The 24,131-nt window shown below is 39.6% G+C and overlaps 1 protein-coding gene across 11 annotated transcripts in view; it reads right to left on the reverse strand.

The window, feature by feature from the left end:
- Positions 1–21,972, reverse strand: part of SHPRH (SNF2 histone linker PHD RING helicase) — a 41,363-nt gene extending 19,391 nt beyond the window's left edge. For 5 of the 11 annotated variants that reach the window (XR_014943992.1, XR_014943993.1, XR_014943994.1 and 2 more), the window contains exons 1-15: positions 21,884–21,972; positions 19,881–20,554; positions 19,273–19,402; positions 17,280–17,498; positions 16,575–16,653; positions 15,087–15,237; positions 14,819–14,924; positions 14,062–14,318; positions 12,969–13,637; positions 9,534–9,785; positions 8,051–8,129; positions 5,969–6,132; positions 5,625–5,881; positions 2,848–2,969; positions 736–824 (exon numbers count right to left, since the gene is read on the reverse strand). Coding sequence is in view for 8 of the 11 variants with exons in the window: in XM_015858128.3 (XP_015713614.2) it covers positions 736–824; positions 2,848–2,969; positions 5,625–5,881; positions 5,969–6,132; positions 8,051–8,129; positions 9,534–9,785; positions 12,969–13,637; positions 14,062–14,318; positions 14,819–14,924; positions 15,087–15,237; positions 16,575–16,653; positions 17,280–17,498; positions 19,273–19,402; positions 19,881–20,522 (3,216 nt within the window). In the remaining 3 variants the exon portion in view is untranslated. Of the gene's footprint in view, positions 1–735; positions 825–2,847; positions 2,970–5,624; positions 5,882–5,968; positions 6,133–8,050; positions 8,130–9,533; positions 9,786–12,968; positions 13,638–14,061; positions 14,319–14,818; positions 14,925–15,086; positions 15,238–16,574; positions 16,654–17,279; positions 17,499–18,294; positions 18,451–18,590; positions 18,688–19,272; positions 19,403–19,880; positions 20,555–21,883 lie in introns of those variants that run through there. The other 6 variants (XM_015858130.3, XM_015858129.3, XM_015858132.3 and 3 more) reach the window with 6 other exon arrangements.
- Between the last annotated feature and the right edge of the window lie 2,159 nt (positions 21,973–24,131).

A 24,131-nucleotide genomic window follows, 5' to 3' on the forward strand; every position in this document is an offset into this window, starting at 1 on the left:
CCACCTCAATTTCAAAGAGATCAAAGGAGCACAACGGAGGCATCAACTAACCAGATAAAGTCACTGAAAGACTGAGTTGCTTAATGGAGCAAGCAAAGTAAAGAAACAGATCACTGACCGCACCTGAAATCTTGTCACACTGAAAAGAATTTTGGTCAATTTAGAACTGATAATTCTTGAAATCTATAGCTGTAACTGACAGCTATATTAACATATATTCATATTTTCCTACTGTATTCTAAGTATATTCATGTCTTTCCTGAAAATTAATTCCTCCATGTTTCAATAATGTTTCAGAGAATATCTTATCCAGTGCAATGATTTTATTATTATCTATCATTTGGCACATTAATATCATTCTTAATGGAATCCCAGCATCCTGTATTTGCCCTAGTGTGTAAAATAATACCATTAATGGGGGCAGTCATGGTCACATACACAAGTCTAGGAATTCAGCTTGTTAAGTTTACTACAGAACAGCAGGTGGAGATCATACACTGCTTCTGGGATATCATTAGGACTGAGAAGCAAGAGCTTTCTAGATATACAACAGCTTTTTAAAAAAGACAAATGAAGGTCACTAGAGAGATTCCCATCTAAAGACCCTGATAATGACAGCTGGCTGTAAGACTCAATCAGTTCACCACTTGGGAGAAAGAAAGGCGTAACCTTAAAATGAAATCTAGAGTATTCCAATTATTAACTATGTCTCTCCATGTTATAATGTTTACTCACTTGCAAGGAATCCGTTTTGAGTTTTTCTTTGTGTTCTTCAGAAGAACGTAACACTTCTCGGTACAGCTCTGCAGCCAATGCATATTCTCCTGGATTAAAAAAAAAATAGAGTAATCAAAACAAAAACATCAACATATACACATTGTGTTGATCTTTAAATATCCTGGCTGCCAGGACTGGCCATCCATCATTTGAAATGAACTAAGATATTTTCAGAGAGAATGCATAACAAACAGCTTGCTGTCAAACAAACAATCCATAGTCATTCTTCTTGCCCTAGAACAGGAGAAGACAAACAGCATTGTATCTTACACAGGGCAAGGAAGTTTCTAAACTAAGTATCGTTTGTGACTGCAAGGTTATAAACTTCTTGATCTTAAAATATTAATCCACAGTTGCCTACATGAAAAAATCTTACACATTACACTAAAAAAATCCACCATCTACAACCCATTGCAGGTACTTCAGAAAGGGTGGTCAGGCACTGGAATGGACTGCCCAGGGGGCTGGTTGAGTCACCGAACCTGGGGGTGTTCAAGGAACGACTGGTTGTTGTGTTGAAGGACGTGGTTTAGTGGGAGCTATTGATAATAGGTGAACGGTTGGACTGGATGATCTTTTAGGTCTTTTCCAACCTTGGCGATTTTGTGATTCTATGATTCTGTTTAGTAATAGATGTGCAATACATGTGTTAGTCAATCTTTCAGAGTACTAACTACAAGAAAAATGGTCATGCTTCAGAAACAGAAATAATTACATATATGCACACAGCATTAGTACAGATGGTGCCAGTATCACAATCGCTTCTCAGAAAACAGATTAGATAAACCCATTTCAGAAGAAATACAAAATTAATGTGGTGTATATAAAAGCAGAAACATTAAAAATGTGGGTAAAAGTGGAAGCTGACAATGAGTAATTTGAAGAGTCTTAAAGTAAGGAACGCATAAGGGCATAATATGTATAAAAAACACTAAAGTAAAAACAGAAGGTCATCTTTCTCAATATCTGTAAGGATAATGACACTACTTCTACAAGATTTGTTCTTCCATACACCAAAATAGTTGCCAGTGTTAAGGGTTTCTCAAAATACTATTACCATAACAGGCCTGTCAGGCACTCTTTCAGGATTTCTTGGTTTGCCTTCTACTTTGCTTAGCAGTGGCAGCAATTTCTCTAAGTCACTAGGTTTCTATGTCTGATTTTATTTTATTTTTATTTTTCATTTTCTTTTGCTTATCTGTGTGATACAGCCATAGTCTGATACAAAACAGCGGCTTGTTACTGATGCCTAGGTAGGATGAGCTATTTGCAACTGAAATCAGAGAGAAATGCAGGTCTAGCACAATAGCAGAGGCTTTGTAATGTAGAGATACAGGATGCAGAATAGAGGAGACCAGTGAATAAGGAAACCATGGCTGGAAAAAAAATTCACAGGCAGATGAAGGAATGCAGACCTAGAAGTGGGCAAAACCATTTTTAGGGCAACAAAGATAAGGAGAAATAGTATATTACATTAACAAAAGGCATTAGCATATACAGTAAATTTGGTACTGATGTGAAGTTACAGACAAATGAAGAAAAAGAAAGGTACGAAAGCATGACCGCAAACAAAAAAGACACTAGTTGCATTCTTGAGTGAGAAATTGACACACTACATTCCTTCTAATGGACAACTTCACATGCTGACAACTAGCCTCACAACTCTCTTCCCACCATAATGAAACCGCAAGCACCACAATGCAGAGGAGCAATGGGAACCAAGTGTGACTCCAGATTTCATTAAGACTCTTACATGGTAAAGGACACATAGGAAGCCCAGAAAGAAGGGTGCTGATAACACATAAGCAATTTAAGCCCAGTTACACATGTGATTTCTTTTATCCTCCCAGAACACATAAATGACAAAGACAGAAATAAAGAGATCACCGCAAGAAAATCAGAAGTACTTTTCTCCATCCCCCAGGAATGTTGGTTTTGTTGCAAACTCTTTAATAAGACTAGACTTTTCCCAGGATTTCTCACGTGGAAAAAACTCAAATTTCAAAAACGCTATCAAAACCATTATTAGCCACTAAAAGGCTTAAATACACAACAGCTATCCAATCTTACCTTTAATGATATGGATACCAGCTAGGCCATTAAGAGCACACACCAGCTGTCGGTGAGCTTCCTCACACTCTGTTCTACATTTCTTCTGCAGAGATGTAAGCAGTTCTTCCATGGTCATGGTGCTGGAATAGAGACCAAGTGACTCAAGTTTGAAATTAAGCCACATGTATGGTAACTGTTAAGTCACAGCCTGAACCACTGATTAAGCACATATGGAAAGGACCCAGTCAGCCCTGAGAGCACAGATGAAGACAATTGTGCTGTGTGACCAAAAAAGGTGGAGTCTGGCTACACCTCATGTAAGGGCTGACTGCCACTGGGGAAGAATCTCTGGTTAGAGCTCCCTTCTTGGTGAAGCTTTCCCCTGTGAACCTGGAATCTTCTGGCACAGGTGAGCAATCTTTTTCTCTTTCTTTACAACACTTTTCTTTTGTGCTGGTTCTTCCATCATCCCACCTCTGTTGTAATGCCATTCTGAACAGATTGATCTGTCCAATTGCTACACCATAATAAAACAAAATTGTCGTGCTGCATAGCATGAGATACTAAATTACATATGTGCAACAGCTCTGCAAATATTTATTAGAGACTAAACATTAACAAAACAGATTTTATAAGCTCTTCTTCCAGATATAATTGTTCCCTAAACTGAGTATGTTAAGAGATTGACATCTAGTAAAAATAGGAAGGGGTAAGACAAGAAGATTAAAATCAGGCAGAACAATCTAACAGAGGGCAAAATATGTTGCCCTGTTATAGCAGAGAACTGGAAATGGTCAAAAATAGAACTCATTTTGCTAGAAGATGAGAGAACAAAATTAAAAATGAAAACAGTCGTGAGAGACTACATTTCTCTATCAGTAATCTAAATGTGCAAAGCATATTAAATATTGAGGTAAAGTGTGTGTGGAAAGAAGACAATGATGATTAGCAAGAACTGTTTTAGACTTCCTTTTCTACATTTGTTTGTAGTTGCATTTCTTCAGAGGAATTTAGTTAAGAGAAAATCAGCTGAACAGAAAAATAAAGGAAAGAGAGAGATAAGAGGGACAAGAAAGCAGTGAAGGGGAAATAAAGAGGAAGCATAAAGAATAGCTTGAAGTAAGGCCAAGGGACAAACTCAGGCAGGAAGAGGAATTATGTAAAGAGATGCAAAAGTAGACAGCAACAACAGTCTATGACATCTGATCTGAGGGTGCATCTATGACCAACTAATTAGTGCTGTGAATTTGGATAATACCCTTCCACCCACCTGGAAATCTGCTTCTCACTTCATTCCCTTAAGGAGAATTTGCTACTCAATGTGTATTGCTGTAGAAGAAAGTAAGGGAGATGCCATTTGCATGCAGTTCCTGCCCAAGTATGCTGGAAGGGTATCCCTGAACATGCCTTTCTTGCAACATTGTTCTATTAATGCAATTTGTTCCCTGAGTTTCCATTCTAGTGTCATAGTAAAGTGGGCTTTAAATTACCAAAATGACAATTTATAATAAGCATAATTCTACAGATATACTAATAAAGACACAACACACCAGCTTCTCATGTTTCTTCTATTACTGCCTCCCCTTTTGTTCTCAAAACCATCAGTGTCTTCAAGAAAAATTACAATAGCAATTGTAATAGCAATAAGTTTGGTATACATTATACAAATAGGGCTCAGAAACAACTTGTCACAGTATATGTCATCTTGAGATAGATTTAATTTTCACTGTTAGTTTTCTTTTTACCACAGTTACTGTGCAGCTGTCATTCCACATGTTTTCTGCTAGAATTACTGCAGCTCACTAAGCTGTTTCCAACGTGCAGTTTTACATATTTCTTTTATACTCTACTAGCACATCTGAATACAGATTATGTTGTAGGAACATTAATTTCATTTCCCCTGCCTTGTTCTCTTCTCTTGCCTCCACATTAGTAGAATGTGAAACAAAGTGGCACAGCACAGTGACTACTATTGGTCCCTGGTGAAATATAGCTGATAAGTCAGAGCTGCTTAGACACACTGAAGGTGCCCTGTATGAGGAACAGGAAGGAACAGACAAAAATTTCACAAGAGGGTGGAAAGAAACTGAAAAGATGGCCAAACAGGAAATAGTAGAAATAATATTACTATTAATGAAGTACACGTTCTTCCCTGCTAGTAGCTGAAACAACATAAGCAGTGCTTTAATATCTTGGAATAGAAACATCTTGTTCTCAAAAGCCTCCTCCAAAGGCAGAAAAACGTAAGTAGATACATCTTTCAGAGAGTGCTAGTAACACAATTTAGGCCTAATAAAGGCTGAGACCCAGCTGGCTGCTACTGGCACAGCACCTATGAAAAGGGTGATCATAAAAGCATGCAAAAAAAAAAAGCAGCTTTCACATTCTGATCTGTATTGATGTGCAACATCACATTTAAAAAAATTCATTTAAAGAACAAATCCTGTTTATTCATTTTCTTGGTTGCTCTTGAAAATAATGTTTTATTTCACAGTATATATGTCACCTGCAACGTCCTAGTATGCAATAGCATCATAAGCCTAACTTGTTACTGCACAATCAATTGTCTCTCGGTACTATTTATGTTCTTTAGCACAAGAATTACACTAACTACCCTACTGTCTTTTATACAACTTCTGATGTTAGTTACCTTGGCATTGACATAGTTGCCTAGTTAACACAAGAAGTTTATTAATAGGCTTGTTTAAAAGCTTTATAAGATAATGCATTGTTAGGGACAACTGAAGCTTTGTTTTAGATAAAGCAAAAAGCTTAGGAACTGATTATAAACTCACCTTTTCTGTAAGGGCAAGAACTCTCCTCGAACAGCTTGTGGATGACAGCAGGCCTGCCTCAGCCGCAACAAAGGGTACAGAATAGATGTCACAGTCCTTCTATCAAGGCTACTAAGCTTAAGAGTCCAATCTGAAATCTTCCTGAGTTTTGCCAATGCATCCTGGCAGCATACTTCATGCTGGCGATGATAGAAGTGCCTCTCCACAGGAGAAAAGTGAAGCCAGTGTACATTTTCTGTCTGAGGGGGAATTTGAATCTGCAATTAAAAAGAAAAAGAAGGAAATTTGTAAATAAAGCAATAAGACATTTTCATAAATTTTAAAACAAAAGCTTTCATTCTTACTTGGTCAATCACATCCTTCTTTGCTGATCTCCACATTATCTTGGCAATCAGACTGTAGAGAGGCTGGGAATTTTTCCTACAGTAGGGTCGATATAAAAGCTGGTCCCACCAATGTTTGACCCAGTAAGGATCAATTCCAAGGAAAAGGACTAATCCATATAGATCTGCCAAGAAAAGTAAGTTTTAGATGTTTTTAATGCTTCAGAACATGCCTTAAAAAAAAAGAAAAGTTAATTTGTGCAGAAATTTAAGCATATAGGAAGGAACTACATTTTAGTTCCTTCTCCACTTATTTTCCAGTCATTCCCTCAAAAAAAAAAAAGTTACCAGGAGGCAGAAGACTAAGTGTGGATGTGGAGCCTCTCCTTTAGTTGGTTGTTTTTATTTGTTTTGTTTTTTTTATTATAGAACCTGTTGGAATATGGCTGTTTGTAAGACAAGTCCCTGACTTCAAGTTCAGCTGAACAGACTGGTGAATCTAAACCTACACAAAGTAAGGGTGAGAGGCAGAGATTACATGACTGCATATGGTTAGCTAAGTTTGCCAGCTTTTTCTAAAACAATATTCCTCAGTATTATTACTTTACAGCCTGCTGTGCACCAACTGTCTGCTCACCATCCTAAAGTGGCTGCAATTCAGGAGATGCTCACTCTTCAACTGCAGCAGCAGAAACTAACAAATTACTTTTTGTTCTTTTAACCTTGCCAGAACATAGCTCGCTAATTCTGCCTAATTCAGAAGTCCATCATTTTAAGAGGAAAAACTTTTAGAACACACTAACTTTAAACCTGTACCTGAAACTCACTGGAAAACTACAGGAGTACATGTAAAAAGTGCTTCACATGAACAACATGGAAACAGACATACTTGACAGTATTCTCAATTTCTTTAAGACCTAGTAGTCGCTACATTCTTTACTCTTTCAGCTTGATGATGATCTCACTATTCAGCTGAGAGCCATAAGACATTTACCGTATACATCATAAAGGATGGGAAGCAAACCCCTAGAGCCATATCTGCACAGGAAGAGAGTGATTCTTACTTTAATACAGCAGTGGCAGGTACAGATTCAAATTAGTAGTTCTCATGTCCTGGATGGCAAGGGCCCCTATGTCTGAGTGCTTGACCAGCACATATTACAGACAGTATGTTTCAGATACATATCAAATGAATCCTATCACACATAAAGGACTCAATCAAGGTAATCATGATAATTGAATCAGTCACTTTCTACTACAGTGTTTTCTTTATTAATTATGAATGCTTTAATATATGTATTCATAGATTTTATTCACATTTCCATAATGCATTAATATCCAATACTGACTCTTACAATGATTTCATATCTTAACAATAGACTAGGAATATACGTAAATGTTTACACTGATTCGTTTACTTTCAAACTGATTGCCTTAATTTGTAGCCTTTATTCCTAAATCCATCAGAGAACACAGGGAGATCAAAAGATTCAGGCAGCTCCTTTTCTTTACTCCTATGTTTGCCTAAAGCCTATCTACAAAAACTGAGTACCTCACAAAGAAGACCAGATAAATGACACCTAACATATAGCTCCCTACTCCACAACTCATCTTAATTCATAACGTCTTTATATGAGGACTTGAAACACTTTCACAAAGCTTTATTTTAAAATGATTTCTAGAATATATATTAATGGTTGGTAAGTACGTAACAGTCAGTGCCCACAGTATTTCTTACAAGGTTACATCAAAAGCAAACACAGCATGACTTGCTGATTTTGACAGATTCTACAACCAAAGCAAACTCTTCAGCTGTAACAGAGAGGTTAACATTTACCCACTCTGACATGAAAGAAAAGGCCTGAGACATCTGCTTGTCACATAGGTTCTCCTTCCTTAAAGTATTTTTCCTAACTCAGGGAAATGAGGCCTCAGCTCTGCAACTTTTATATCAATATGTTTATTGATGACTTCATTAGATACTTACGGTTTCTGACTTGCAAAATCAGAGTAAAACTTGCAGGCGTTTCAACTGCTTCAAACAATCGCCTGATTATTAGAATAAGGAAAACTCAAAGCTGACATTGCAGCACTAAATCTCACCTTCTAATCCTCGCTGCACAGGAGTGCCACTGACACACCAGCGGTTGATTCCACTTAAACGCAGTGCCATTTCAGCAGCCTAGAAAAAAAGGCAGAAAGAAAAACCAAATATTACTATTTTCAGACATGTGTTCCCCTATTTTTTGTTTTGTTTGAAAATTATCAAACAGGCATATAATATGGTGAGCTAGTTCTTTGAACTGTCAGTATAGATCAGGCTTTTTTGAGCAGGATATATTTCACAGTCTGCTAAAATTTCAACAGAAGAAACAATAATAAAAATATCCAACAGAAAATGTACCTTGAAAGAAGATATGAGGACAAGTGATCCAAGCACGGTGAATGTTAGGAGCTTGGGGGGGGGGGGCTTATTTAATTACTTACACTAAGCCTTTCAAAACCTTTTCATAGAATCATAGAACCGCTCAGGTTGGAAAAGATCTAATCATTGAGTCCAACCATGACCTAACCATACTACCCTAACTAGCACCCCTCCACTAAATCATGTCCCTGAGCACCACAACCAAATGGTTTTAAAACACATCCAGGGATGGTGACTCAACCTTCTCCCTGGGGAGCCTATTTCAGTCCTCAACAACACTTTCTGTAAAGAAGTTTTCCAACCTAAATGTACCCTGGCACAACTTGAGGCCATTTCCCCTTGGCCTGTCACCTGTGAGAAGAGACCAACCCCACTCTCGATGTAAGCACCTTTCAGGTACTGGAAGAGCAATAAGGTCTCTTCTCAGCCTCCTTTTCCCCAGACTATACAGCCCCAGTTGCCTCAGCCTCTCCTCATATTCTCCAAGCTCTTCACAAGCCTTGTTGTTGTTCTTTGGACCTGCTCCAGCACCTCAATGTCCTTCCTGTACTGAGGTGCCCAAAACTGAACACAATACTCAAGATGAGGCCTCACCAGCACCAAGTACAGGGGTAATAGGTAATTGTCTCGTGCGGGTTAGAAGGGACCTTAGAGATCATCGAGTCCAACCCCCGGGATTCGAGCCTCTGTGCTGCAAAGCGGCACTTCTACCACTTGCGCCACAGGGGGATTAGAACACCCGGGCCCCGGTGTTGCAACGCGGCATTCCTACCACTGCGCCACTGGGGCACACTGGGGCAGGTTTACTTCCCTAGTCCTGCTCACCACACCATTCCTGATACAAGCTAGGATGCCATTATTGGTCTTCTTGGCCACCTGGGCACACTGCTGACTCATATTCAGCTGACTGACCATCAGTACACGAAGGTCCCTTTCCATCAGCCACACCTCCCCAAGCCTGTAGGGTTGCCTGGGGTTGTTGTGACCAAAATGCAAGACCTTAGACTTGGCCCTACTGAAACTCATACAGTTAACTTTGGCCCATCGATCCAGGCTATCCAGGTCACTCTGTAGTGCCTTTCTCCCCTTAGGCAGATCAATAATCCCTCCCAGCTTGGTTCAGGTTAAATAACGGATGACTGGGAATGTCATACATTATACCTTTGCAGTAGTACATTCAACCATTTGTGCTTCATCAAGGCAGATCCTCCACCACTCCACTGCTACTAAAGGGCTCGGGATGGCCATGTACCGCTTCTGGTTCCTGAAACGGCGCCCATCTTCACTGTTGCTATGGGGTATGTCCACATAATTCAGTTCAGTACGGAGGACATCATATGTTGTGATAACCACATCCTGCTCTGCCAACATATGCGGCTGCAAAAAGCCATGCTTCTTCACACCTTGATACACCTACATTGATTAGTATGCAATAGTAGAAGCAAGAAGAATCATCAGTATAGCTTAATACATGCATACTTTCACAAGTGTTCTTCATAAAATAAGACCTGTATTCATAAAGTATCATAGTGGAAAAACTTGAATAATACAGACAATAAGTGCAACACATTGATGCAAATTTTATGTGTAATCATTTATGTACGTACAAGACATCAAACATTGATTCTTTTTTTCTCCTTTGAAGAAATCTTACGATTTGCTACAACAGTTATTTGTTGCAACAGTTGCAGGCAACATTTACTATCTTGCTACATTGTAAGTATTCAGTCAGTTAGTGTCACATGCTCTCTCCTCTCATTTGTGGCATCTGGACACCACCTTTCTCCTCTTATTCCCCTTATCAACTACTCCATAAGAATTCCACAGAAATGAAGGCAAAAACAGTACTATGCAATAAAATAAAATGGTTCAAGACAAAATGATACTTTGGGCAATCCCTTATCTACAAAAACCATCTTTAAAGAGGGTCATGAAATGGAAAGAACACCCCAGGGAGAAACAATCCCTGTGCACTGATGGAGTTCTACTAGAAATCCTTCATAGTGGCGCTTGTTCCAGTATCAGTGTTTTCCTTATCTCCCTCATCATTTTAAGTTTAATCCTTTTGGAAACATACAGCAGTTTAAAACAACAACAAAAACAAAAATTACAAGTGAAATCAAACGTTCTACTATGTTTCCCCATTATCTCATTCTGTATCTAAAGAAAACACACCTAATATTGTGTCTCAATATATAAGAATATCAAAGCATGATAAAGTGTGGCACGAAAGACAATTTAACCAATAAAATATATGTAGCAGAAACACGTTCTGTCATCTTCAGCATTTCTAGCTAAGCGCAATGACTATATGAGATGCAAAAGGGGAAAAAACCCACCACATTGTTTCTCTTGTTTATCTCAGGAATGTACCTGAAAATAACAGGCATCCATTGTTTATTTCAAAATGAGTACATCTTGCTATTCACCTAGACTTGAATATATTAATCCTAATATTAAATTATTTAGGATTTTCTTCTCACAGATTCAGGGATATTCCCCCATCTTCTTAAGAAGAATCTACAACTCAGTTTCATCTTCCAACAGTGATTACCTTTTTGTACTTCTCATTCTGAGACTTTATGATTATATAAACACTTCAATCAAGACAGTTTGTTCTCATCTAAAATTGTCTACAAACGCTTGTTTTTATTAAGAATACCACACCGCCTCCTGGTCCTTCAAAGCATAACAAATCTTCAATGTGCTCTTAAGACAACAAATAGTTAAAAATACCAAAATTTATTTGATCCTATGAATCCTTATTAATTCACCCTCCCTCTTCAGCCCTTGATCTGTTTACCTTCCACCGCTAATTTCAACTGTTTATTGTCATTGTCACACTGCAATAATCTTCTTGTTCCACATTTCTGCTTATGCCAACAAAGTTTTTTGTCAACTGAAATTAATTCTTGCAGAAAATTCTTGTTCAGGTTAATGCACATGAAGAAGGGAGAGAGAAAGACTAAAACCAAAACACTGAAAACACAACATACTCACAGAAGCAACTGTTAAGAAAAAAAAAAAGCTATCAAAGTCTAATGATCTCAGCATTTGTGAACAGATTTTCTGGAGGTCTGTAATATCACCAAGCATTGGCTGTTTCCACAGCAGCAGGAAAAGACAGCCGGCTGCAAAACAAGGCCTAAGGATAAATTATAATTCCTCATTCTATTATACAAGACCATTACAATTTATACAGGTCACAAGCAGTACAAAACATGTTACGATGGGAAAGTGGTTCTTTGAAATGCCTGAGCTCTTTTCATGCCAACTTCATAGAAAAAAAAAAAATAAATGGAAACAGCAGTGAAAGCCAGCGTGGATGGCTTATAGTTAGCAGTTAAAAGAAAATGTAAGCTGCATCTTAGTATGCAAGACACCACTATTTTAAAGAGCTGACATCCAGTATTTAAGAGGTTTTACTGCTACTATTCTTACAGTTTTCAAAGCCAGTAGAAAACTTGGACTGGGTCCCAGGCAAACTGCACAGGTTACACATTTGTTAGCTGTGGCACCAAAGCCAGTTGTCTAAGCTAGTTAGAGACTACTCACACAAACAGCTGGCCTAGATTCCAGTTGTACTTTGGTCATCCATGCAGATGTCAGATATATTCCTAGACACACAGATCCCTCTCTTTATCAACTTACAACTCCTGCCATTTTATTCAAAAATAAGGGAGCTGTGGTTCTCTGTGCACTTAACCATTACATTAGGAAGTATTACTTCTCAGAAAGGGTAGTCAGGCACTGGAATGCACTGCCCAGGGAGGTGGTGGAGTCACCGACCATGGGAGTGTTCAAGAAACATCTGGATGTTGTGTTGATGAATATGATTTAGCCGGGAAGTATTGGTGATGGTTGGACTAGATGATCTTCTAGGTCTTTTCCAACATTGATAATTCTGTGATTCTGTGATTACAAATGTTCTTGCTTATTATAAATATGACGGACAAGACTTGACTACATCATTAACCATCTAATAGCTTGCATTGGAAGGGACTTTCAAGATCTTCAGTTCAAATGCTTGCCTGATTTAGAAATAAATAAATTTTGGTAAAAGATGATGCCTTCTCTTGAATACTGCCTTAAGTATATTAATAAAAAAGTACACTCCTTATCTACTGAAACATTAGAGAAACACCAAAAAAACTAGGAACTAAACTGGAACTAAATGAGAAGTAACTATCAGGGAGCTATGGGCATAACTATGCAGCTGACTGCTGGAACACTTCTATAGTCAGGCCTCTCTAAGTCAATCTCTAGCAAAAAAAAGACATAACAGCTTTCCTTCATAGAATTCACGTTGTTCTTATTACAGGAAATTTGCTTCTATAACATAAAGACATCTAGTCTGCTGTATAGTCTCCCAATGATCAACCAGTAAAAAGAATGGAACAACTAAATGCAATGACAGTTTGTTCTGGAAACAAATGCACTATGTGGCGCCAAAACAGAAGCGTTGGTCTAATAGGAAGAAGTACAGAATTATAGGAGAGAAGACAAAGACACCTCTAAACTTTACATAATATAGAGACAGACAGGAAACTGAACCTTGATAAAAACTCTCCAGAATATGAAGGTATCTCATCTTACCAGAACTCGAAGAGATGATGACCTCACATGCCTGTTGATCTCATCTACCCACTGATGACAAATGGAACTTGGAGAAATGATCAGAGTTGCTCCTGTAGAAACTGGTTTCATTGCCACAAGGCAGTGGGGACAGTAGAAGGGCTTGATTTTTAAGTTCTCCTCTTTATAATTTACACATTCTGCATGCTGCCATAAATGGCATTTCAGGCACTGCACACGAGCTTTATAGTCAACCAATCCAAGCTCACCACAGATGCATTCAAAACGATATTCGGAGGTATTAAATGGAAACACGGAGCTAGTCCGTTGTATGCTACTGCTAGTATGTTCTTGTGAATGTGAAGACCTTGGGATTTCCTGCTGGACATCAAAATCAGAATGACTACTAATGTCACCAGAAAGGTGGAGCTTGCCATGGAAGTCAGGAGATTTTGGGACCACAGCTTTCTCCTGAGTGTTATTCTCTTCCATAGAGTTCTCATTATCCGTTTCAGATTTCCTGTCATTTTTATTAGTTGCACAATAATCATGTTCTTCTGTGGGAATACTCGTTCGTAGAGGGATTTTAAGGACATCTGTAGAAGTGACATCACTATCTTTTGATTCTTTGGTTTGAGTATTAGCATCAGACAACTGCTTCTTCTGAATCTTTTCTGAAGTCTTCGCTATCTACAAAGTAAAATTAACCAAGATTGTCAGACTTTCTCCTTTTATTAAAAGAAAGAAAAACAATAACATCAATATGTTGATTTTAAAATTTTAAATAACTGAACCCTGAAACCAGAGATTTAATGCTTACCAGAGTTTACCACACAACTTCATGTTAACAACCAACAAAACTGCCTGCTTCTACAGCAGTATTTCAAAAGTATTATTACAGATGCAGTCAAATGTTCTTATGCCAGATTTAACCTTCTTACAATCTCTGCTTCTTTGCAGAATTTCAAAGCGAATGGTGCAGGGTTTGTTTTTACAAGTAAGCTAGCATCACAGAATCTGCACACACAGGTAACGCTGCTGATAGTGCTATGCAAGCAGTAGAAAGATCTGCCTTCACAACATTCTTGGAAGTAGCTACTGAAGCAAGCTGTACCTGTTCTTTGGTTTTCTCTCGTCTCTTCTGTTCCTTGTAATTCTTTCCAAGCTTGAAAGACCCAGCCAGACCGTGTCCTTTCACTTGTTCTACTACTTGTTCAGCAATCAGTTTTTCCAGCGTTCTTTTGAGAAGCCGTCTATTTCTCTGTATGTCATACCTATATACAGCACTGATATACTTAAATATTGCAAAAATGGATGCTCCTTTCTTCACGTTCATTTCCTTTACAGCTGCTAACACCATCACTCTTAAGCCTGTATGTAAAATCAAAGTAAAAAAACTAGAGATCAGAGAAAATAATGGCCTTGAAGAATGAATATTAAATGATCTCCAAACACTACCTCTGCTCATTGAAACAGAAGAAAAACAAGTGTAGAGGCAGCAGCTCTGATTATGTGCTTTACTTGAGGCAGTATTACAAAGCACTCCAAGACAATACTGAGATACTGAGTAACAATAAAGTCAGTCCCTTCTAATTTTCTTATTTAAGTTTATTAAGACAACGTATTTCTGTTTAATGAATAAACTCTTAAAAAATGACCTCAAGGTACATGCAGTTCTGTAGCACAAACATCTGAGTCAGTAACTTAGCTTTTAAATGCAGATCACCTGCTTGTAGTACACAGTCATACACCACAGGGCTTTGCAAAAGAACCACTGAATTCTGTAGAAGCAAAGAGTGCCCCTGAACTCACAGTCAATGGCCATGAATAATGCCAAGTGCAAAATGTAATAAGTCATGAAAAATACTTACTGGGATATTGTATTTTTTCCTTCAATTTAAGTTCCATTTCCCCTGTTTTTTTCTTTTTACTTCCTTGTGAAGGTTGAGGTGGAACAAAGAAATTCACAAGCTTGCCCTAATGCAGACAGCAGCAGACTGTTATTGGTTCACGTCTTTTCACAGTAATTCCAATCTCAAGCAGAAAACAATGAACACAAGAGAAAAAAAAAACAACCCAAAATTTCACTAATTCTGAAAAGTATTTTCTTTGTAATAAACACTCCCACAGTTTTCTCACCTCAGGTAATGTTAAATCATCTTGTTTAATGTCTTGTCGGGTGTGAGTCAGAATAAGAGCCAACACTTCTACTGTTTTTCCAAGACCCATCTCATCTGCCAAAATACCTCCAGGCCACTGAGGTCCAGCGAATGGATATTCGCGGATAACACTGAAATTCAAGTATATTCCCAAGTGAAAAATCAGCAACAGAATGGTGTGACAAAAGCATGTTTTGAGACAAACACACAGTACAGCTTCAGTAAAGTGAAGTCACTAATAAATGATGCCACTCCTTGAAAAGCTGAGCTGATAAGAGCTAGCAAGCTTTTTGGATCTTCACACCTAATAGAGATGAATGCATATGCCACGTCTTTTTGCATTTTTCCCTCTGAACAGGCCTAACCATGATAAATTTAGTATATTATAGCACTAGTTTCTCCCTCTCTCTATGTTTATATTTACTTTAAAACCAAATATTTGCTACAACAGCAAAAAAGCAAACTAGCAAGACTCTTTTCTAACCAAAGTAAAAGAGCTAACATGTAGGTTGCTCCAAAGGTAATGCCTCCTATTTGATTCCATGGAAAATGTAACCAATACAAAGAACACAATTACAGTATTTGATAGTGGAAATTTTCAGCCATAAACACTTTTTCAGCACTGTCACAACCCCACATTCACCAGCCATGAAAAAGAACTTGCATGCAGCAGTTGCAAAAATCTGCACCAGCAAACCCACCACCTTACTGTGCTGACATCCACTGTTTGGCCTCCATTAGTGTCCAGCAAGCATCAATGAATGTCAATGGATGCAAGTTTTTCTGCACTGAGGAATTTAGTTCCACGCTTCATCTGCACTTCTGTGTCAGACACCATGTTGGCCAGACTGCCCCCTCTACTGCCATCTGTCACATGGCAACAACATTTAATCGAAAGTTGGTGGGAAGTTCAACCTCTACAGTCACATAACAGGCCAACATAAAATAGGAAGCATTACTTTCAGAACAGCCCTCATAAATGCAACATCCAGCATTAATAGATGTTATCACACAGAATCACAGAATGACCTGGGTTGGAAGGGACCATAAGGATCATGAAGCTCCAAACCCCCTGCCTGGCAGGGCCACCAAACTTCCACGTTTCCTAGATCATAAGGCCCAGGGCCCCATCCAACCTGGCCTTAAACACCTCCAGGGATGGGGCATCCAAAACCTCCTTGGGCAGCCTGTTCCAGGCATTATATTGCCTCCTTCCTTTAGCTTTTCAAAACATCAAACATAAAGGCTGAAGACTCTAGCACTGTTTTCAAATTAGAGCACTAATCTTGTAAATATACATCTGTACTGAAATTAAGACAAGCAGCTTTAAGAATTATGTCCTCAAGATTTACTTATGTGTTATATAAGCAAGTTTGCCTTTAAAAAATAATTAAATAATAATAATTGAAAATAAATATATATAAAATCCTTGGGGTGTTCTCAGAAATAGATAAGCACAAAAACATACCAGCCAGTAAAGGGATTATAGTAGATTTTTTCTCGATCCAGAGTGATGACTTCTCGCCATAAGAAATGCAGTGCATTTTCTATAGAGAAAGAGGTCATGTTACTATGACAAAGATTTCTCCACAAACAGCACACTAATTAGAACCATTTAGCCATACAGTGACACTTAAACACAAAAGGCAGACATCTACCTTCACCATGCTTGGTGAGCAACAAGACCAAACAGCTGCAGCTCAAAGCAGGTTTATTTTCTCATCTACTGTACTACTGTATGGGAGACTGGTAATCACAGCGTGAACCACTGATTAATCAGCTGGGGCAAGTGTGGGGTCAGCTGCGGGAGCACAGGTAAGAGTAATGTAGCTGTGCTCCCAGGAGGGGTGGAGCTTGACTCCACCTCCTCTGAGACCTCATTTAAGGGCTGACCCTCACTGAGGCAGCATCTATTGGAGATCACTTGCTAGTGAAGATTGCCCTAGCTCCTTCAGCTAAAGTGTCATCATTGGTGAGTTCCTCTTTTACTTATATCTTCTGTACATTTGTTCCCACCCTTGTAGTTACCACCTATACAACTACCCAACAGCTTTTATAAAAATGGTAATAAAACAATTAAGAAAACTTCTAATGAAATAGCAATAAGACATTCCACTAACAATGCAATGCCATTTTCCTTGACTATACAAGTTTTCAAGTCCCATATACTTGCCACCACCTGGAGTGCTTGTGAAGTTCTCTCGGTGAAGCATCCAATTCACAGCTTCACTTTGGTATGGCCTTAGAATGGGAATTAAGGCAGGATGCTGCACATCCTCTCTCAGTAGTTGGACATCCTGCTGGTGTGTATGCCTTACAAAGTCATAAAGCTCTTCAATATTTTGCCGCTCTAGCTCCATGTCAGATTCTTCCTCATCTTCCTCCAACACATCTGCATACACAATAAATGCATTATCATTCACTTTTGGTCAACATTTCAGTAAGTTTTGCTGCAGCTTATCTAAATATGAAATGAAAGCAAAACCTCTTTTAAATATAAGTCATGATTACACCTGACTAAGCTACCAGCAGTTTCCTAAAAGCTAATGTTAACACACTATGGCCATGACAGAGACATACATAACTGGTAAAGCTCTTCCCTTAAGCACCCCAGGGAGATGGTTGAGTCACCATCCCTAGACGTGTTTAAAAACCATTCAGATGTGGTGCTCAGGGACATGATTTAGAAGAAGGTTGATAGAGTTAGGGTAGTATGGTTAGCTTGTGGTTGGACTTGATCATCTTTAAGGTCTTTTCCAACCTGAGCAATTCTATGATTCTATTCTATTCTTAGAATTCAGGAATAGCATGGCTAAGTCTAATTTTACAAGCACCTTCTCCTAAACATTTTTACCTCATACGGGATCACAAATAACATACATTTCTGATTAAATCACATTTCAGATTAAATCATAGAGTTACTCAGATTGGAAAAGACCTCAAATATCATCAAGTCCAACTGCAGCCTAACCATAGTACCCTAAATGGGTTGGTCTTCTTAGAGAAAGAGAGGGGGGAAAATAACTGTGGGCAAAAGATTTGTACATTTTTCAAGAAATAAGCCCTTTCTTGATAAGAGAACATATTAAAAACATCAAGAAAAATCTACTCAATCAGCCTAAGTGTTATTTTTAAATTATTTATCTGATCAAAAAAATGGCAACAGTGTGACAACATGCGAGTCTTACCCTTTGCATCACTGTAAGAAATCCAACAAATCATACTTCAGGAATTACAATCTAGCTTCAAGAGATGTACATCTAGAAGACTTAGAAAGGTCTTGTATTTCAAACAAAATCTGCATGTATGGGCATATGCAGAACTTCAGCACCGTAGAACAAATATTCATGAAAAAATTCAAGGGTCAAAATTTTAGGAAACTGAAGTAAGACCAAGCAACAAACGACTTAATGGACAAGTTCCAACTATGTTTTAGGTCTCAAATAAAAGAAATGGTACCAGTAAAACAGCTTTTAGTACTTACCCAGGAACAGCTGTACAACTCTGCAGTTCAAGGAAAGATACAAAGCCTCTCTAGAACTGGAGAGAAACCCACTGTGTAACATTCTTCTCAGAAAACTAAAATTAAACCATCTACAAGGACATGAACAGGATGGGTACACTGAGGAAAATAAGTACTTAAAAACAAAATGTAGGGATAAGGGCAGACATCTCCTTCATTTGTGTGTAAATCTATAATGCAATTTTCATTATAACGACTTTAGAATACAACTCCAACAAAAGTTTTGCCGCCAGAGTTGTTGTATTGGGCACTGACCTAGGAACAAATGGTTAAGGAGTTTAATTCCTCTCTTTTTTAAAACAGCTCCTATGTAACTTGGATGAGTCACCCTAAATCTAGTCAAACAATTCATAAGAATTAGTGAAAGTTACATTTACTCCCCAGACAGTAAGGTCTCAAGCTTCTATATGCCTCAGTGCCTTATGTGCAGAGAAGAAATGTTATTATGTGTAACCATAAGTTAATTAATATATGATTAATGACCAGATATTAGCACAGGAAGACTAACAGTGAACAATATTACTAAAAACACAGCTGCTCTAGAGGGCAGGAACAACTTAAAAACGTCCCTTACATTTACAATTATTAAAGTGACAGTTTTATACTTCAAATTATTCATCAACATTCAATAAAATCACATTACCTGGAATTATAAAACTATAGAACTTTTCCATGAGTTTTTGAACTAGCTGATTAGCTTTTTTGGGTCTTCCACCTCCATCACTGAGAAACTCTGGTTTACTTAGCCCTGCTTCCAGAAGGTAGATTCCAACCTAAGAAATGGTTATAAAATTAATCATTTAATAAATTAGCTGGACACCAAGAATATTATAAATAGAAGAACATGAAAATAATAGTGCTAACCTTAACTACCAAATTTTCAAAATCAGCAGAAGCAAAATAGGTACAATGAACTGACCAAACTAGCCTTGTGAAAGATACAAAATATCATAGCCAAAAGTTCCCTTGATTCCTTAAGTAATACATAAGTAGGAGTGCAACAGTAAAAGGTAGTTTTAGGGGAACAAAAAAACAAAAAAACAAAAAAAAAAAAACACATGAAAAACATCTGCATAAGCATGTAGAAACCATATATCTCATCACATTATAAAAATACAATAGCTGCCAGACTTGTTAGTGGCTTTACTTTTATGTGTGTGTGTGTGTGTACATGTGTGTACGCATATACGTATATGGTATATGTATATATATATAGTTCCAACCAATAAAAATGAATATAAGAATCAATACCTTTAGAGCTTGACCCTCTCCAGGTCTTTGATAAAGTCCAATTATCTTTTTATTTTGCAACCACCTCAAGCCTTCCAATATTTCACCACCTAAAGCTGGTTCCACCAAAACAATTTGCTCGTAAGCATCCAGGCATTCTTTTGCTCCATTACTGTACTCTTCTTCACTTCTTTTATGGACACAGACCAGCAGGTGATTGTCAGAGTCTCCTCTGATTAACGTAAAGCCCCTTTCATGGAATTCCTCACTTGCAATTTGCTCAGAAGGAAGATAAAAAGTAAGTTCTCCCAATAAAACTTTCCAGGACCCATCCGCACGGTATGGCGAGACTACAATATTTAGCTGTACTGACATGGGAGTCGAGGTGGAATTAGAGTCTTCACCATCATTAGCTGTCAAAAACTTCTCAGATTTTGAATGACTGTCAGCTTTTTGAATGAGATCTTCATCAATGCTATCATCATTTATTACAAAGAAGGATGCAGAAGAAGTGCTGGGACCTGGAACATCATCCCCAGTAGTCAATTCATCATCTAATGTTATCAACTCATTTCTCCGGTCCTCATGCATGTTCCAACAGAGCAGTTTCTTTCCCGCCTCATCTATCTTTGATGGAGGTGCACGCTTTCGACGACTACTCATTTTGTCGTTTTTCTCAGCGGTATTTTCAGTCTCTGTGAGATAAATTAATATTAGTCAGTGATAAGTACTGCAAAATCAAACACCCGCATTAAAAGTTCACTGTGCAGGAACTGCTAAACTCTTTAGTAGACTGTTTTACAGAGCATCTCCTGTTCCTACACAAAAAGAAACTGGACACCAAGCACTTTCTTCACAGTCTGTTTCATTCTGCCAGACAGTTACAGAGCAAGATCAACAAGAATGCTGCATTTCAAAGCTGTTACTGAGACTCTCGTGGGACAGATATAAAAACAGAAGCACTGGAATCTCTCAATGGTAGGGGTGGTGGGAGACAGTAAAAGTGACATCATAAACAAGCATGCAGGGTGAACAGGAGATTTGGAGGCGGGAGTGGGGAGAAGGCACATATTTTTCCTTTTCCTTCAAAAATTACATGGGAAGTACACTTGAAGCAAACTCAGCAGAGGGCTTTGTCTCCAGCCTATAGTTTCGAGCCCAAATGCTCAAATTCTGTCCTTAGAAATCCTTAATGGCATTCCTAGATGTATCAAAGACTCGACCTTCCCATGAACCTGTACATCCTGAGACCTGAATATACAAATTGCTTGCAGCACAGCACTTACTTATTCCACATGCATTTCAGTGGGACCAATAAGCAAAGTAAACACATATCCTTACTGATTCTGACTAACCACAAAGTTAAATCCAGGTACTCCTCCAACTTGGGCACTAAACACATTTTTTAAACACACTTTCTTCAACAGTAAAGATAGAAAAATACTTAAGATGTTCATGCCAACTCAGCTTCTGCATATGACTGTAAATAAAACAGGACACAACTGCTGATGAAGCATTGGATGATGCAGATCTAACCTACTAACTCCAGTATTCCATACTCTAACGTTACAGGGTGATCCCAAGAAAAACAAACAAACCACCTGACTTTTGACAAACCTATAAAAACCAAACATTCGTCGTTTGAAATATAGGATTTCCTTATGAGCTACTTCAACAATTGCTGCGTCTGAATTTCAAACGTAGGAGAATTAAGGTTAGAAAACACCTCAGTTTTTCCAACATAGCACTCAGGCGCGACGAGAGAGTTGCTGACACTTAGAAATCAAGCCCCAAGAGGTAACATCTATCAGAACCGAAGCAGGAAGATTTCAGCCATCAGTGCGGCTCCTTCACACCGGATATTCCCCAGATGGTCCGGCCCCCCCCGCCCTCAGAGCCCAATAGGCCCGTTCCCTAGAGGCCGCCAGGAGGGCCCTCCGCCGGGCGCTACGCGAAGCCAGGCGGACTTTTCCCACAGCGGGGACTCGGAAGGGCCCCCGGAGCGCAGCCACCAACCAACGCACCGCAGGGTGAGGCGGCGTTCCGCCCTCTCGCGAAGCTCCTTCCCCGCTCACAGCAGGGCCGTGCGACCAACGTCCGGCACAGGAAGACCGGGGAGGGGAGGGGAAAGGGGAGGAGGGGAGGGACGCTCCAGCCTACAGTGAGGTAGGAACGACCCCGAACGGGGGGGAGGTGGGCACGGCCTGCCGGGCAACCAATGGAATCCGCTGACGGTGACAGCTCGGCCCGCTTCGCACACGAACGTAGCCGGCAGCGTGATAGCGCCGAGGCTGAGCAAGCGCAGTCGGCCCCCGCTGGGTAAAGGGGCGGGGAGTGTGGTGTTTGCCCACAGAGGGGCGGGGACGAGGATGAGGCCTCCGGGGCGGAGTGCGCAGGCTTATGGGGGAGGGAGCATTGCTAATGGGGCTGATAGATTTTCCTTAAGTGGTTGTTATTATTTCTGCAGGAACTAGGAGCATGTTCATCTTCTTCTGAAATAAGCAGATCCACGCGTGTGCTTGTGAGGGCTGTAAATAAAGACATTGGAAAGTCATTTAAAATTAGAGCTTCTTTTCCTTTTATTAGCTGCTCGGCCCATTTGCAAGTCTACAAATGAAGCCAACCGGATTGCTTTTGTGGCTGGTTCTCCACTGTTCCCAGCCGTAGTGCTCCTGTGCTGCCCAGCCCTGGGTAGGCAGCACAGAAGGAGCATTTGGGATGCTTGCACCCGTGTGGCAGCAGGTTGACTGCTTTATTCCCCTGTGCATGGGTTGCTGTGTAGCCACTAGATGCTCCTGCATGAATACTAGCTTTGAAATCATCACTTAATCACATTTTACAACTGTAAATTGACAGTGAAATGGACAACTACTTCATACTCCTCATTATACGTTTGTAACCAGAGTAAGATAGCAAGGGAGACAAAGAGGAAATAACCTGCTGGGAACATTCCTTCTAACAGCTGAAAATAGAGATGTCAGAGCTGCCTGTACTTCTGTCAGGGCAAGGCCTGCAGCCCACCTTGTCCCCCCCCACTCACCAGCAGTATGGCACCAGGGGGCTGGGGTGGGCTGAGGCCTTGGCATGGGCTTGCAGTGGGGCAGGGCTGTGGGCAGCTGTAGCCCAGCCCTGCTGTCACCTTGATGGGGACAAGAATTAGTGGCCGCAGTCTGATGTGGGGGTTCTGTTAGTCTGAAAAGTTGAAAGTTTGGATAATTACAAGTGCAACTCACCACAGTACCCATGTACAGGGCTGTAGCCCAGACCTGTGAATAATGAGTGTGAACCTGCCTTCACATGGGGCCTGGGCATTGCCACACACATTGTTGGCTCAGAGTTGCCTTGGGAGCCTTTCTGTCTTTTCATGACCAAAAGGTCTCATTAGATGATCTTTTTTAGTTTTTACTTTTAAATGGAGGGCTTGGTCTTCTGGATGTGCCTCTTTGGGAGTTAGCTGCTGACTCAGTAAGTGAGAGAACGAGCAATTACCACTCTATGCTTCCTTAGGAATTTCTGAAGCTGCCATGTTTCACTCCCACATCCTGGCAAGCAGCCATATGCCTGGATAGACTGTTCCCACCAAGGGATGACACCCAGGATCACACTTTAAGTTGTTAACATCAGGTTTTCCAGTTCTTAAGTGGTTCTCTTCAGTGAAAGAAGCTCAAGCAGTTAGATAACAGCTCCCTTAATGGCTACTGAAGTGCATGGGCCACAGAAGTGTTGTACTGTCAGTCTGGGACTGGGGAGATTTCCTCAGACCTGAGACTCCTCATACAAGGTTTTTGCACCTGCTGCTGGCATGAGAGACTGGGACCCACTGTGGGTGCTGCTCGTCCTCCTCCACTTGATGAAATCTGGATTACACCAGCGCTGGGAAACAGGAAAGAGAAGGAAAACCTTCCAGCTGGAATAAACCCTCTTTTCTTTAGCCCCTAACCAAAGGTACGTGAGAATTCATGAAATATATAATTTATTCAGTTTACTGTGGATCATTTGCCCTTTTATTTTGAGTTTGGATGGCTCCGAAGTTTTGTCTCTGATTTAGCATTAGTAGTATCGTGCTACCTGACTGTCTAGTTGTTGAGATTAGAAACCAGAGGTTACTCCAGGTCTGTACCCTTATAAAGACAGTGCAGAGGCATTCACAACAAGGAGGGGCAAAATATGTTTCAGGATACTTCTCATGCTGAAGGTCAGTACTGCTAAATGCAAACTGGCTGCATCTCCTTCTTAAAGGCTTCAGGTACAATATAGGCTGTGGCACTTGGC

Source organism: Coturnix japonica, chromosome 3 (genome assembly GCF_054131305.1).
Source record: "Coturnix japonica strain WE chromosome 3, WE-NBRP24, whole genome shotgun sequence".
In the NCBI taxonomy this organism is placed as follows: Eukaryota; Metazoa; Chordata; class Aves; order Galliformes; family Phasianidae; genus Coturnix; species Coturnix japonica.